Below are 14634 nucleotides of genomic sequence, written 5' to 3' on the forward strand. Positions count from 1 at the left end.
TGCATCCAAATGACCTAACATTAACAGCAGCAGATTCCCTACATTTCCATTCCACCCTGAATAAGCAGAGCTGCAAACCACAAAGAACTCTTTGTAACATAGGAAATTAAGAAAAAGATGATCAGTATTTTCTTCATTCTCATTACACATAACAAAGTATTTAGGTGGCCAAGGTAAACAAGGTCTCCACCCTATGGGAAACAGGATTTCCTCAAAAATTATCCACTGAAGATGATGCAAAAACCGATCTTTCCCTAATCAATTTGATATAGAAGGATCTAATTGAAAATAAGTCATTAGTATCCTCCTTCCTGGCTCTCCTATCTGTTTCCTTTTTTCCATTGCACATTTTTCCATCAAACTTCCTTTGTAGCAGTTAATGAGAAAAGGATTCTATATCATTATCCTATCTTTAATCTTTAGGCATTCACCTATGCTAAACTCCTTTGACATACTCGACCTGTATGGTCTTTTTATACCCCACAGTTCATTCTTGATCCTCCCACATTTAAAACCAAAATTCATAACAAAATCCTAAGTCGGGAACAGGAGGAAGTATTTAATTACACTTTTTTTTCTTACCAGTCAATATAATTTGAAGTTGCTATAAAAAACTAAATAAATAAAAACAGGAGGAACTATTTAATGTAGAGATTCTTTAGGCTGATCCCTATTTTTCTTACTTTTCCTTGTATTATGGGGATTTGGGAGCACAGTTGTGTGGTGTATCATATGTAAGATTCTACTCATTGGTCATTACAACCCCTACTAGAATAAAAAGTTATTTCATTATTTGTTAAACTTGAGAAAGATATAGTTAGTTTCCCATGAATTTTGTTGACACTCGTTATGTTTGATCTATAGTGGTTGGGCATTGCCCAGGCAACTGCACAAACCTATTACAGTTGACAGGGTTCCTGGCTTGTCAAGGAGTTTACCTGGGCAGTGCTTTTATTGGACTACCTGTAGATTTACCATGATAACACAAGTCTAACTCTCTTGATTGTACATATATTGTAAGCACAATTTGTTTATTTGGTTTTGCAATATTTCTTTGTTTGCATAAATATTTGCCATAAGACCTTGGTTTCTATACAATTTTTCTGAATGTTCTTCTATGCCACATTGAATGATATGTTCCTTCTCCCACTTTTATTCTATTCCTGATTTGGATTTTTCTTATATTTACAACTTTTATTTGATTTACGGTCTCATAAGCATCTGTTTACCCCTGATCTTTTATTTGTCAGGCTATATTACAGTTTCATTTCCTTAACTCTTATGTTTTTGATAGGGTGAGGTGGATGACACAGCGATGGATGTGAACTTTTCGGGAAATTTGTCCTTTGACAAAGTTATGTATCGGTATCTACCAGGTCAATTTCAACTGATGCCACTCAAAATAGGGGAACTGAATGGAGAAACTAAGCTTTCAGGATCCCTTTTAAAACCGTAAGATACTGACATCTGATGTTCTTATTTTATTAAGAAGTTGATGTATTTGTTTAATCTTAAATGTTCTTTTAATTTCAATGAGATGTATTTGTCATTGGTTTATAGGAGATTTGACATCAAATGGGCTGCACCAAAAGCTGAAGGCTCATTCAGTGATGCACGTGGTGATATTATTATTTCACATGATTATATTACAGTCAATTCTTCATCAGTTGCTTTTGATTTGTATATGAATGTTCAAACATCATATCCTGATGATTACTCATTAAACAGAAGAGATTATAGTGTTAAGAGTATTGTGCCTGTAGTCATTGAGGGAGTTGAAATGGACTTCCGCATGCGTGGTTTTGAGTTCTTCAGCTTGATCTCTTCTTATCCTTTTGATTCTCCAAGACCCATGCATCTGAAAGCAACCGGAAGGATCAAGTTTCAAGGAAACATTGTAAAGCCTGCCAGTATACTGGCTGAGGAAGTAGTTGATTGCATGAATAATGTGTTGGATGTGCAGATGACTGGTAAAGAAAAGCCAACTAGTCTTGTTGGGGAGGTTTCAATTTCGGGCATCAAGTTAAATCAGCTGATGCTGGCACCTCAGTTAGTTGGATCGTTGACAATTTCTCGTGAGAATATCAAGGTATAAATTAAATCCTGCATTTTTTTATGATTTCTTTCTTGATCTTGTAGTTTAGCACTTTTCCTGTTTAATCATACAAAGTGGAGAGTAACTCTATAGACACAGGAGAGTGATCCATGTTAGGGAGCTTGTGGTCTGAGAGAGAAGCACCTAAAACATGAGCTAGAAAATTGTCCACAAGTGGAAGTGATATTTAGTTAATTGGATTACCAGTACAATAAACACGAGTTCCAGATTATAAATGATCTACAAAAGACTAACATTTATTTTTGGTTGTGCTTTTTTATTATATTGTTATTGCTGTTATTATTGTTGCTTCTGCTGTTGCATTCTTCTTCTGTTGCTGTTCTTTTTGCTGTTATTATTGTTGATGTCTCAAATCATGTTTGAGCAAATACTCTATTTGGTATTACTTGTTGCCTGATATTCTTGGTTGAATAGTACCTCCTTTTATTCCTCCTTTTTGTCATTTATAAAAAAAAAAATCCTCCTTTTTGCAATGCAGTTGGATGCCACGGGTAGGCCAGATGAAAGTTTGGCAGTTGAGGTTGTTGGTCCATTACGACCTCTGACAGAAGAAAACTTGCAAAATGGAGCAATGTTGTCGTTTTCCCTTCAGAAGGGGCAACTTAGAGCTAATGTTTGTTACCAGCCACAATATTCATCTAGTTTGGAGGTACTTATTCTCATCTATAAATTACCCTTTATTCTAAATAAAATGTACATTGACTTTTATATCAATTAAATCTTCTAAATGTGGACTTGTTATGTTTGCTTGGAATTACTGTTGATCTCAACTCTTAACCTTTCTATGTTATGTGGGTAGGTACGGAATTTACCACTTGATGAACTGGAGCTGGCTTCACTTCGAGGAACAATACAGAGGGTGTGTTTTCATCATGCACAACTTTTCTATGACGCTATTTTTTTTTCTTGAATTGCTTTTTATTTCCTGCTTTCATCATCTGATCTTGGTGGATTCGTGTAGCCGGTCCCATATAGTTTGGATAAGGCTTAGCCGATCATCATCATCTGATCTTGATGTGTATGAGAAGAGAAGAGCAAGGAATGACAACAGGTCAAAACTAGGGAGTGAGCTCCGCAGGAATCAACTCAGCTCAAATCAACTAAGCCTTGTCCCAATTATATGGGGCCAGGTACATGAATCCAGTTCCCACATTTCACTCTGTTCAGTGTCTTATCCATTGTTAAATTATGGGCCCTTAAGTTCTTGTAGACCCTTAAAGTTGTAACAGGTAACATTTTTTTTCTTAAACTTTTGCCATAGATGTCCTTGTCTACAAGTAAACAAACCACCCTAGTCTACTTTCCTACATTTTATCACTTATTGGAGGTTCTCCTAGGTTCCTTCAAACAAGTCCATTTCTGATCCTATCCTTTATATTTTTCCCACACATCCATTTCCTTATTCACATTTCTCTACACTAATTTTTGGATATATTGTTTTTTGACTGCCCAACACTCTGTTCAATCTAGAAGTGCTGGGCTTGTAACTGTTTTATGAAAATTTCCTTTTACCCTAATTGAGCTTCAACAGAATGGAAAAAAAAAGCTTAATGTAACATGTAAACTGGTAATGATAATCTTAAACCTGGTAATGAAAACCTGCATTATGAAAACAATTAACTCTGCCCTCTAAAATACACCTCCACCACCCATGGAACCAGGATTATCCCCTCAATAGCCATTAAAATTCAGCTTGTCACACTATTTGGTTGGAGAAAAAGTATTTCTTATTTGCAATGGCAAGAGATCAAACCTAACTGGTATCTTCTTAATTGGTTTTTAAGTTCATTATGTGAAAAGGTGACTAGAAACTTGCAAGTTACAACTCTACATTCTGGGCTTCTGGCTGCAAATTTCACTCCATTGACACTGTAGTTCTTTTGTTCTCAATTATTTTAGGCTATGATTGATTCTTTAAACTAATGAGAACTGTCTTTTGAACAACATTTTTTGTAATATAAAATTTTGAGGATGATTTTCTATTTAATGCTATTTTATTGGTTGTTGGTGGCAAGTCCAAATTGTTTGTCAGACATTAATTAACTACTTGCTTATTTCCAGGCAGAACTCCAGCTTAATTTTCAGAAAAGAAGGGGACATGGAATTTTATCCGTACTTAATCCAAAATTTAGTGGTGTCCTGGGTGAGGCTCTTGATGTGGCTGCTCGGTGGAGTGGAGATGTTGTGAGTTCCCATTGAACAAGTACACTAGTTATTATATTGGTTTCTTTTCTAATCAAGGATCCTTTTAGATAAGCTTATAAATTTATCTATTCTGTAAGAGTTTTTGCTCTTTGATTATGATTTCAACCAACCAGACAATTGGTTCCATAGTTGGCAGGGTTTGTTAACTCAATCACCTATTCACCTCCAGGTATACTGTACATGGATGACCTGTGCATAAGGTTTTAATGAAACTTAGTTATGTGAACATTAGTTATAATATTCTAGCATATTTATCCAATAAAAGGCTCCAAGATCTAGTACCAAAACACCTTATAATAACAACAAAACCTTAAATTGGTAATGAAAATTCATATTGTTTATCAACACCCCCAGTTTGTTTTTTAAACTCCTACATCTATTCCAGGTTGGGATGCACCTTAAATTTTATTTAAGTAGAAAGTGGGGTTACATGCGGGGGTGGGGTGGGTGGGCCCAGTGGGGGGTTTAGAACCTCACCCCTGAGCCTTGATTGTAGGCTATTGACTGTAAGTTTGTCTGATTTAGAGATCCAACAGAATGAGTTTTCACCCTGGATATCAAAGATCTTGTCTATCATGTCTGATAACATAGCTGCTAAGGATGCATACATCTGACCCTTGTGCATCCTCCCCTCAATAAGGGGTAAAGATTCAGCTCCTTCCAAGTAAATAGTGCCAATCAGTCCAGGATGCATACATCTGATAACATAGCTGCTCTCTGTGGATAAAGATCCTACCACAGAAGGTCAAGGATTACCTAAAGAACAAGTCTCAAACTTAATTTGATGGAGCTCTTTCTGTGAGGAACGGGAACCAAACCATTACTTCCACTCTGTGAGGATGCAATCCAATAATTATGATCCGTCTATTATTATTGAGTCTAGAACAGATCTCCAATGGCTGTATGTGGTTGATTACTTCTAGAGCTGTCAATGGATCGGGTTGGGTCCAGGTTTGCATAAACCCAGCCCAACCTCATAAGTAAATATGCAGAACCAGTTCTGAATTTGATCCTATAGAGTCTGTAATTGGGCTATCAGGTCTGAACCATAAGATTCAATTATAATTGAAAACTATACTTCTGTCCTGCAATTTGACAATCATCATCATCGAAGCCTTATTCCAACTATATGGGATCAGCTACATGAATCTTGTTTGGATACCTTACTATTTGGACTTGTTCCCTAGAAAATCTTTCTTCTTTAGTTGTGAGATACTGTTTCCAAGTGTCTAGAAAGATTCTGGATTCTTTTTTTCTTTTTTTTTGCTTGGAAAACTGTTGTTATTTGTCTAGTTGTGGACTCAGCTTCACTATTGTTACAATGTTGAACTATGAACTGCTTGTTAAAATGGATGAAAAGATTAATGTTATTCCTGTAATGTTCAATGGAAATAACTACAGCATGTCGAAGTTCCACTTTAATTTTTTTTGTTGAGGGAAAAGTTTTAGAAGGCTACCTGAATGGTAAGACCATAAGGTTACTAAAACCTGAAGAAACTGATGTGAAGGCTTTTCAGCAATGAAATCTTGACAATGAGAAGTCGGTTTCCTAAATTCTGAGCTCTATAAAGACCCATTTTGTTGTTCCTATGAGAAGAATGAAAACCGCATATGCCATGTATGCATATCTAAAGAAAGTTTACTACTAGTCAAGCATGTCCAGACAATAGAGTTTGAAATTGTTGCTTGTTGCCAAGGGGACAGGAGAATGCAAGAGTACCATGCCAAATTTCTGAACTTATGGGCTGAGTTGAGTTAGTCCACATTGATCCTTCGGATTCTGCTGAGTGTGTCAAGTACCTTCAAAAACATTTTGAGAAACGAAAGGTACATCAATTTCTAATGAGGCTCAAACCTGAATATGAAATAATCAGGTCTAATTTTTTGAGCAGAGGTACCCTTCCGAAATTGGGCTTAGTGATGGGTGAACTACTTATGGAGGAGACTAGACTTTCGACTATTACGGAACTTGATGGAAAGCTAGCTAATACTGGGGTTAATACTGCTTTCATTGCACATGGAATTAGGAAACCAACCATAAGGATGTCTCAATGGTTCAATGCTATGAGTGTAAAGGATTTGACCATATTGTTTTGCCTTGTAAGAAGAAAAATGTGTACTTACTGTAAGCAGCATGGTCACATTGTTCTGGATTGCTCTGTTTGACCAGCTAAGGGTGTTCAAAAGAAGTACCATCATCGTACATATCAGGTGCTTGAGGGCCAGGCTTCTGACATCACTTCTACTAAGTCAGATTATTCTATTAAAGGTAAATCATCTACACCTATGGATGAAGAGAAAATTCGGCAAATGATATCCTCTGTTATCTCTTCTGCTTTCTTTGCTATTGGCTTATTTGGTGAGTTTTCAGCTATTGTTCCCCTTTTTCTATTTGGATTATTGATTATGGAACTAATAATCATATGACTGAAGCATACCTTGAACCCTCAAGTAATTATACTAAAATCCATCATAAACATATTATTATTGCCAATGATGAAAAATTAAGCATCATTGGTAGTAATGGTTTGTCCTTTAAGCTTTCACACTCTTCTTCCTTTTCCCTTACCAAGACCTTATCTGTCCCCAATCTCTCTGTTAGTGTGAAATAAGTAGGGGTATTTCTGTCTTTATACTTATGTTTATGTGCTGATGTGTAAGATTATGTTAGATTTAGTGTCCCTTACTTATGTAGGGGCACATGTGTTTTTTCCATAATATAAGTAATATAAATCAATTCTGGCCGAATGGGAGAGTGATCTTTTTCTCTCATTCGAACCAGTTCTTTCTCTTTCTTCTCTTCTCTCTCTCTCTCTCTCTCTCTCTCTCTCTCTCTCTTCATTCTTCTTGACTATTATCAGCTTAATAGGATTCAAGGGCAGGCCGAATCCTAATATGGTATCAGAGCATAACTGAGCAAATCACACCTGCCCAGAATTCTGTTCTCTGCGCACCCAGTCGAAGGTTTTCTCTTGGTCTCTTTGCCATCTGTTGGAGATAAGGGAAAGGGCTGAAAAGGAGTGGTCGCCCTCTTCCCTTGGAGGTTTCTATGCCTCCAGTTGTGTTGTTTGTGGTTGGTTGCTATGTTTTCTAAGAAGCCCTCCCCTAATCGATGAAGAGAAGAGGGCTGATTCGTATGGTGCAGTGGATGTCTTGTGTGGTCTGATTTTTGGGTGATTAGATAAGAGATTTCTATGCAATTTCGTGTTGTGAATCAAATCATAAGTCTGTTTCAGATCGTATGGTGGGATTTCAGATTGTAGTGTGCTAGGGTTTATGGTTTCTTTCACTGTGATTCGAAAGGGGAGTGGTCTTCAAACAGTGTCGTGAGTGTTCAAGTAGTCGTGGGGTAGGGTTTGTGGTGTAAAGAGTGCAATTTTCAGCAGTACTAAGTGTTGAAACCAATGTGTTCAGTGTGTGGTGTGGTCTAGTGTGCAGTGTGTCGAATTCAGCTATGGGAGACAGTAGTGATAGAAAGACTAATGTGATGGCCCCTACTAACTACCTGAATGTTCAAATGACCTCCATTAAATTGAATGGAGAAAATTATGTACCCTGGGCTAAATCTGTAGAAGTTTTTCTTAAGGCAAAGAAGAAGGTGAAACACATAAGGGAAGAAACCCTCCACCGATTCTCATGAGTATGATGACTGGGAACAAGAAGATACACAGATTATCACATGGTTATGGAATAGTATGGAACCCAAGATTAGTGTAAACTTCATGTTTCTTGACACTGCCAAAGAAGTGTGGGGTCATGCTAAGTTGTATTCGGGTCAAGACAATACAACCGGAGTATATCAGCTGTATCAGGAATACTTTAATCTACAGCAGGGTAATCAGAGTCTTGAGGAGTACTATGCTAGTATGAGAAACATCCGTAATGAGTTGAATGTTTATCACGCCCTCACTTTTGATGTCAAAATTCAGCAACAGAGAGAACAACTTGATGTAACTCAACTTTTTGTGGGGCTGAGATCTGAGTATGAACCAGTGCGGGCCCTGATACTAGGAGGATCAGCTCTCCCTTCCTTAGAAGAAGTGTTTGCTCGAGTTAGGAAGATTTCCATTGGATCTACCGAGAACACTAGTGTTTTTGATAGATCAGCCTTTGCAGTATCAAGGGGTCGTGGTGTTAGAGGTGGAGTTCAGTCTGGCCGTAGTGGTAGCAGAGGACCGGTATATGGCCGGAGTGGTGGTGGTGGACCTACCTATAACCGTGGTGGTGGTCGTACTGGAGGTAGAGATTCAGGGAGAGCCCGTGACCGAGGACGTAGTTCAAGTCCGAGGAGGTGTACACTGTGGTATGGATGGACATGCAATTAATTATTGCTATGACTTGCATGGTCCACCTTCAACTTGGACCAATCATGCCATGACTAGTGACTTTAGCTTCAAACAGGCGAGTCGTTCAGCTAATTAGATACTCCCTACATCCACAGATGTTCCCGGGAAGGAGATGATGAGTGTTCCCCGTGATGAGTAAGAGAGGTTTGCTCAGGCCACATCTCAGTAGAACACGACCACTCTAGCACACTTAGGTATGGCTTGTTTGGCATCCACACCCAATCCTTGGATTATTGACTCAGGAGCCTCCGATCACATGATTGGAACTCCAGGTGTGTTTTCTTCCCTCTCTCATTGCTCAACATCACAATCTGTCACCCTTGCTAATGCCTCCTCATCCTCCATTTGTGGGGTTGGCAATGTTAACATGACCCCTTTACCTTTATCCTCAGTTCTGTATGCCACTAAGTTTCCGTTTAACCTTATGTCAGTTAGTAAGTTGACCAAGTCTCTTAATTTCTCTGTTACTTTTTACCCTTCTTCGTGTATTTTTCAGGATCTCAAGATGAGGATGAAGATTGGTGGAGGGCATGAAGTCGATGGATTGTATTATCTTGACGGTGGTGGAAGAACGTCAACAGCTCTCCAGTCATCTCTCTCTCCTCTCCAATGGCACTGTTGATTTGGTCATCCTTCACTGAAAGTTTTGAAGTCTTTGGTTCCTTCGTTGAGTCATCTTTCTGTTTTGGATTGTGAGTCGTGTCAGTTGGGGAAACATCATCGTGTTCCCTTTAGTCTTAGGGTTGGTAACCGTATGTCGAGTCCTTTTTCTTTGGTTCATTCAGATGTTTGGGGTCCTTATAAAGTAATGTCATACAATGGATTTAGATATTTTGTCATTTTTGTTGATGATTATTCAAGGATGACGTGGCTCTATTTAATGAAAGAAATGAGTGAATTGTTTACCATTTTCCAAAATCTTTATGCTGAGATTCACAATCAATTTGGTATTCACATTAAAATTTTTCGTTTCGATAATGGCCATGAATATTTTTCTTCATCATTTCAAGAATACTTGGACCAATATGGCATTATCCATTAGACTTCATGTACCTACACTCCACAACAAAATGGAGTGATTGAGAGAAAGAATCGTCATCTTTTGGAAATAGCTCGATCTCTCATGCATCACATGAATGTCCCCAAACCCTTTTGAAGTGATGCGGTGCTTCTTGCTTCTTGATTAACCGGATGCCCACGTCTATCCTTGATGGTCATTCTCCATTCACCACTTTGTTCCATACCTTGTCTCTGTTTCCTCTTTCTCCTCGGGTTTTTGGGTGTGTTTGTTTTGTGCATAATCTAGGCCCAGGAAGGGACAAGTTAGATGCACGATCCGTTAAGCGCATCTTCCTTGGCTATTCCCGGACTCAGAAAGTGTATAAATGTCATCATCCTAGCTCTCGATGTTCCTTTGTGTGTGTTGATGTTACCTTCTTTGAGTCTACTCCGTTTTTCTTGGGGTCCAGTGATGTTCTTCCTCCTCATCACCTCCTCCCCTTCCTCTTCCAGTTGCGGGTTCCGTTCCTCTTGTTCCAGTTGTGACCAAGTCCTTGCCTCCGGTGCCACCACCTGTTGAGCGGCCACCTATCCGTCAAGTGTATACACATTGCACACATGTACCGGCTCCTCCTCCAATTCCATCATCGTCAACAGATCTGGCAGTTGTCCCCACACCAACCTCATCCCCAGTATCTGACCTTGATCTTCCCATTGTTGTGTGGAAATGTAAACATATTTCTAATTATGTTTCTCTCACTCACCTTTCTGCTTCCCATCGCCAGTTTATCTCCTTGTTGTCCTCTGTTGTTGTCCCTAAGGATGTCCAAGAAGCCCTTGCCTCTCCAGGATGGCATCGTGCAATGGAAGAAGAACTCTCAGGTTTAACTCATAATCATACATGGGACCTCACTCCTCTTCCTCCTAGTAAGCAGGCTGTTAACGGCCCATATTTTTTTCCAATAAAAGCATCCACAACACAGGTTGTCGGTTGTAAGTGGGTTTATACTGTTAAGTACTTACCTGATGGTAGTGTAGGGCGATTGAAAGCTAGACTGGTTGCCAAAGGGTACTCCCAAACCTATGGTATTAATTACATAGAGACCTTTTCCCCAGTTGCTAAGATTGGTTCAGTTTGTGTTGTGATCTTTCTTGCTGCTATGTATGATTGGCCCCTCTATCAACTTGATATCAAGAATGCTTTCTTGCATGATAATTTGCTTGAGGAGGTCTATATGGAGCAACCACCAGGGTTTGTTGCTCAGGGGAAGGACGGTAAGTTGTGCAGACTAAAGAAGGCCATTTATGGGCTTAAACAGTCTCCTCGAGCATGGTTTGGTAGGTTCAATGAGGTGGTAAAGAAGTTTGGTATGAAACAGTGCCAAGTTGACCATTCAGTCTTCAGCCATGACTCTCAGGCAGGAAAGATCCTATTGGTGGTGTATGTAGATGATATTGTTATTATCGGAAATGATAAAATGGGCATTGATAGGTTAAAGGCTTTTCTGCAAGATCATTTTCAGACAAAGGACCTTGGTAAGTTGAAATATTTCTTGGGGATAGAAGTAGCAAGGTCTAAGCATGGTATTAACTTGTGTCAGAGGAAATATGTCATTGATTTGTTGGAAGAAACAGGTTTGTTAGGTGCTAAACCAGCTGAAACACCTATGGAAATAAACACTAAGCTGAGCAACGATATGGGTGAAGTGTTTGAAGACACTAGCAGATACCGGAGGCTTGTAGGTAAATTGAACTACCTAACCATTACTCGGCCAAATATTTCATTTGCAGCTAGTGTGGTAAGTCAGTTCATGCAGAATCCTTTGGTTCCACATTGGGATGCGGTTCTAAGGATTGTGAGGTATTTAAAAGGGGCTCTTGGTTATGGTTTGATATACAAGAGTGGTGGAAAACTTGAAATAGAAGGATATACTGATGCTGACTGAGCCGGTTCTATGTCTAATAGGAGATCTACCACAGGCTATTGCACTTTTCTTGGGGGTAATCTGGTGACATGAAAAAGTAAGAAGCAGACAGTTGTGGCAAGAAGCAGTGCAGAGGCAGAATATAGAACTATGGCACATACTACTTGTGAATTAGTGTGGCTGAAGAACCTTCTACAGGAGATGGGATACACTGTTGACACTCCAATGAAGCTCTACTGTGACAATTAGGCTGCAGTTCATATTTCTTCTAATCCGGTGTTTCATGAGAGAACCAAGCACATAGAGGTTGATTGTCACTTTGTGAGAGAGAAGGTGCTGAGTGGAGTGATAGATACTGCATATGTTAACACAGGGAACCAGAGTGGGTAGACTTGTTTACTAAAGGGTTGAGTCGGGGAAGAGTGGACTACATATGTAACAAGCTGGGATTGTATGATATATATTCTCCAGTTTGAGGGGGAGTGTTAGTGTCGAATAAGTAGGGGTATTTCTGTCTTTGTATTTATGTTTATGTGCTGATGTGTAAGATTATGTTAGATTTAGTGTCCCTTACTTAAGTAGGGGCACATGTGTCTTTTCCATAATATAAGCAAGGTTCAAAGTATCGATACGATACGCATTTCGGCCGTATCGTATCGGTACTTAGAAACGGCCGATACACACTTTTTTTTTAGTTTTTTTTCAAAGTTTGGTTTTTTGGGAAGCTTATAAGATGTTTTTTATTATTAAAAAAAGTTAGGGGTCCAAGACACCTGGAATAGGCACTTAGGACCGTATCTTTTGAAAAAGATACGATACGATATGCCCGATACGGGGCGTATCGTATTGATACTTTGAACCTTGAATATAAGTAATATAAATCAATTCTGGTCGAATGGGAGAGTGATCTTTTTCTCTCATTCGAACCAGTTATTTCTCTCCCTTTCTTCTCTTCTCTTCTTTCTCTCTCTCTCTCTTTCTCTTCATTCTTCTTGACTGTTATTAGCTTAATAGGATTCAAGGGCAGGCTGAATCCTAATACTCTCTATAGACCTTATTTTGGTAGTTCAACTTGTTAATGAAGGTTATATTCTTACCTTTTCTTCTTATGGTTGCTTGATTTAGGACCAATGCACTGGGAAGGTAAAAGGGGAGGAGCGTAGGGCCACCTATTTGCATTGGAGTTCAAGAAGTCTCTTACTACCAAGTCATCAGCCTATTTTAGCTCTTCCTCATCTAGTTCCTTTTTTGGTCAAAGAAACAATGTTTAGGATTTGTGGTTAAATTAAAGCTTTTGTTTGACTATGGTTTTATAAGAAACAAAATTCCTACTTTGCAAACTTTTGATACGTCATGTGTTTCTTGTTGTTTGAGTAAGAATTGTACTTTGGCCTTTTCTCCCAAGTCTACACATTTTACTTTACTACTTAATATTATACATACTAATGTTTGGACTTCTTATATTCTCGTTTAGGGTACAAGTATTTTGCACTGTTTATTGATGATTGCACTAGGGACACATGGATTTATTTTCTTCAGCACAAATCAGAAGTTTTTCCAACATTTTGGTTATTTCACACGCACCATTGTATGAGTTTGGTTTCAGTCTTGTGTACGTATTCTTTGCTTAGATTTAGGGGAGAGTATACCGGTGGAGACTTTCTATCTTATTTGAAGATTAGTGGTATACAAGTTCAATGAAGCTGTCCAAATACTCCCTAGAAAAATGGTATGGCCGAGCGTAAGAATGGACATGTTCTCAGTGTTGTGAGGACCTTATTACATGAGTCACATGCACCTTCTTCTTTTTGGGTGGAGGTAGCTTATGTTGTTGTGTTTTTTATCAACTACATTCCTTCTTTTGTACATCTCCCTTCTCATGAACGCTCAAAATTGTTTGCTCGGTCTGCTATGTGTGCCTTTGTGGGCTACAGTCCTGACCACAAGGGATTTAATGTTATGATCCATCCATCCATTTTATTTGTATCTCTCTCGTAATGTTGTTTTTCTTGAACACATCTTTCTTTGTTAGGATTGATAGATTATTTGCTCCATCAATTTTTATCTTGTTGTCTTCTATCGCAAGCAATTGCATACCTCAATCTCTACACCTACAACCCCCTTTCTTGCCGATTAAAATCATCCCATAATTGTGCCTGCAAGTGATACTCCTCTTGTTTCAAATGCCTCTCTTGCTTCTATTCCTCTTCGTCATTTTACTCGCATTTCTAAACCCCCTAACTTCTATGGTTTCCTTTCAACCATAGTTCCTTGTATATTGTCTTATCCTCTACAAATATTCCCCATACCTACCAGCAAATCAGTAGCAACCCTCTACAAATATTCCTTTCAAACCATGTTTCGCATGAGAATAGCACTTGGGATCTTGTGCCAGCACCCTTAGATACCTTTATTATTGAGAGTTGATGGGTCTACACCATCAAATTGAAACCTAATGGCTCCTTAGATTGATACAAAGCTCACCTTGTTGCCCAGGGGTATATGCAAGAAAATGGTACTTGTAGAAACCATTGATGTGGTCCCCACCTCTTTCTATTGTACTCGCATACAACTACTAGTTATTTAAGTGTCAGTCCACAATTAGTTGTTAGTCTTTTATTAGGACTTTAGTCTTTTAGTCTTTTATTAGGACTTTAGTCTTTTAGTCTTTTATTAGGACTTTAATTTTGCCATGTAAGCAGTCTTATCCTTACTTCAGAATTAATATAAATAGAAAGAGGGGGGCGGCAAATTAAGCATCCTCTTCTTTTCTGAAATCCTTCCTTCGAAATTTTCTTCTCTTCTTTTCTCTTCCTCCTCTCATTATCTCCTCTCATCCTCTTAATTTCTTGTTGATTATACACTACAGCTTGGGCGGTCAATAGTCTCATACGACTACATGGTATCAGAGCCAACCTAGGAATTCTTATGATAGTTTGACATGGCCGGCTGCATAAGAATTTCCTAGGGTTGGAAAATTTCCAGCAAAAGGGACCATCAGCTGAGTCTTGGAGATTGTTGGTGAAGCATCAGAGGATGATCA

The 14634-nt window shown here is 38.7% G+C and overlaps 1 protein-coding gene across 2 annotated transcripts in view; it reads left to right on the plus strand.

The window, feature by feature from the left end:
- Window positions 1–14634, plus strand: part of EMB2410 (embryo defective 2410) — an 86459-nt gene that overhangs the window by 55795 nt on the left and 16030 nt on the right. Inside the window, exons 10-15 of one of the 2 annotated variants that reach the window (XM_010255904.3) lie at window positions 1295–1452; window positions 1561–2089; window positions 2595–2765; window positions 2916–2975; window positions 4178–4300; window positions 6492–6590. In XM_010255904.3, the coding sequence (XP_010254206.1) occupies window positions 1295–1452; window positions 1561–2089; window positions 2595–2765; window positions 2916–2975; window positions 4178–4300; window positions 6492–6590 (1140 nt within the window). The remainder of the gene's footprint in view (window positions 1–1294; window positions 1453–1560; window positions 2090–2594; window positions 2766–2915; window positions 2976–4177; window positions 4301–6491; window positions 6591–14634) is intronic. The other variant, XM_010255905.3, reaches the window with a different exon arrangement.

This window comes from Nelumbo nucifera, chromosome 2, assembly GCF_055504915.1.
Source record: "Nelumbo nucifera cultivar China Antique chromosome 2, China Antique-T2T, whole genome shotgun sequence".
NCBI classification, from domain to species: domain Eukaryota; kingdom Viridiplantae; phylum Streptophyta; class Magnoliopsida; order Proteales; family Nelumbonaceae; genus Nelumbo; species Nelumbo nucifera.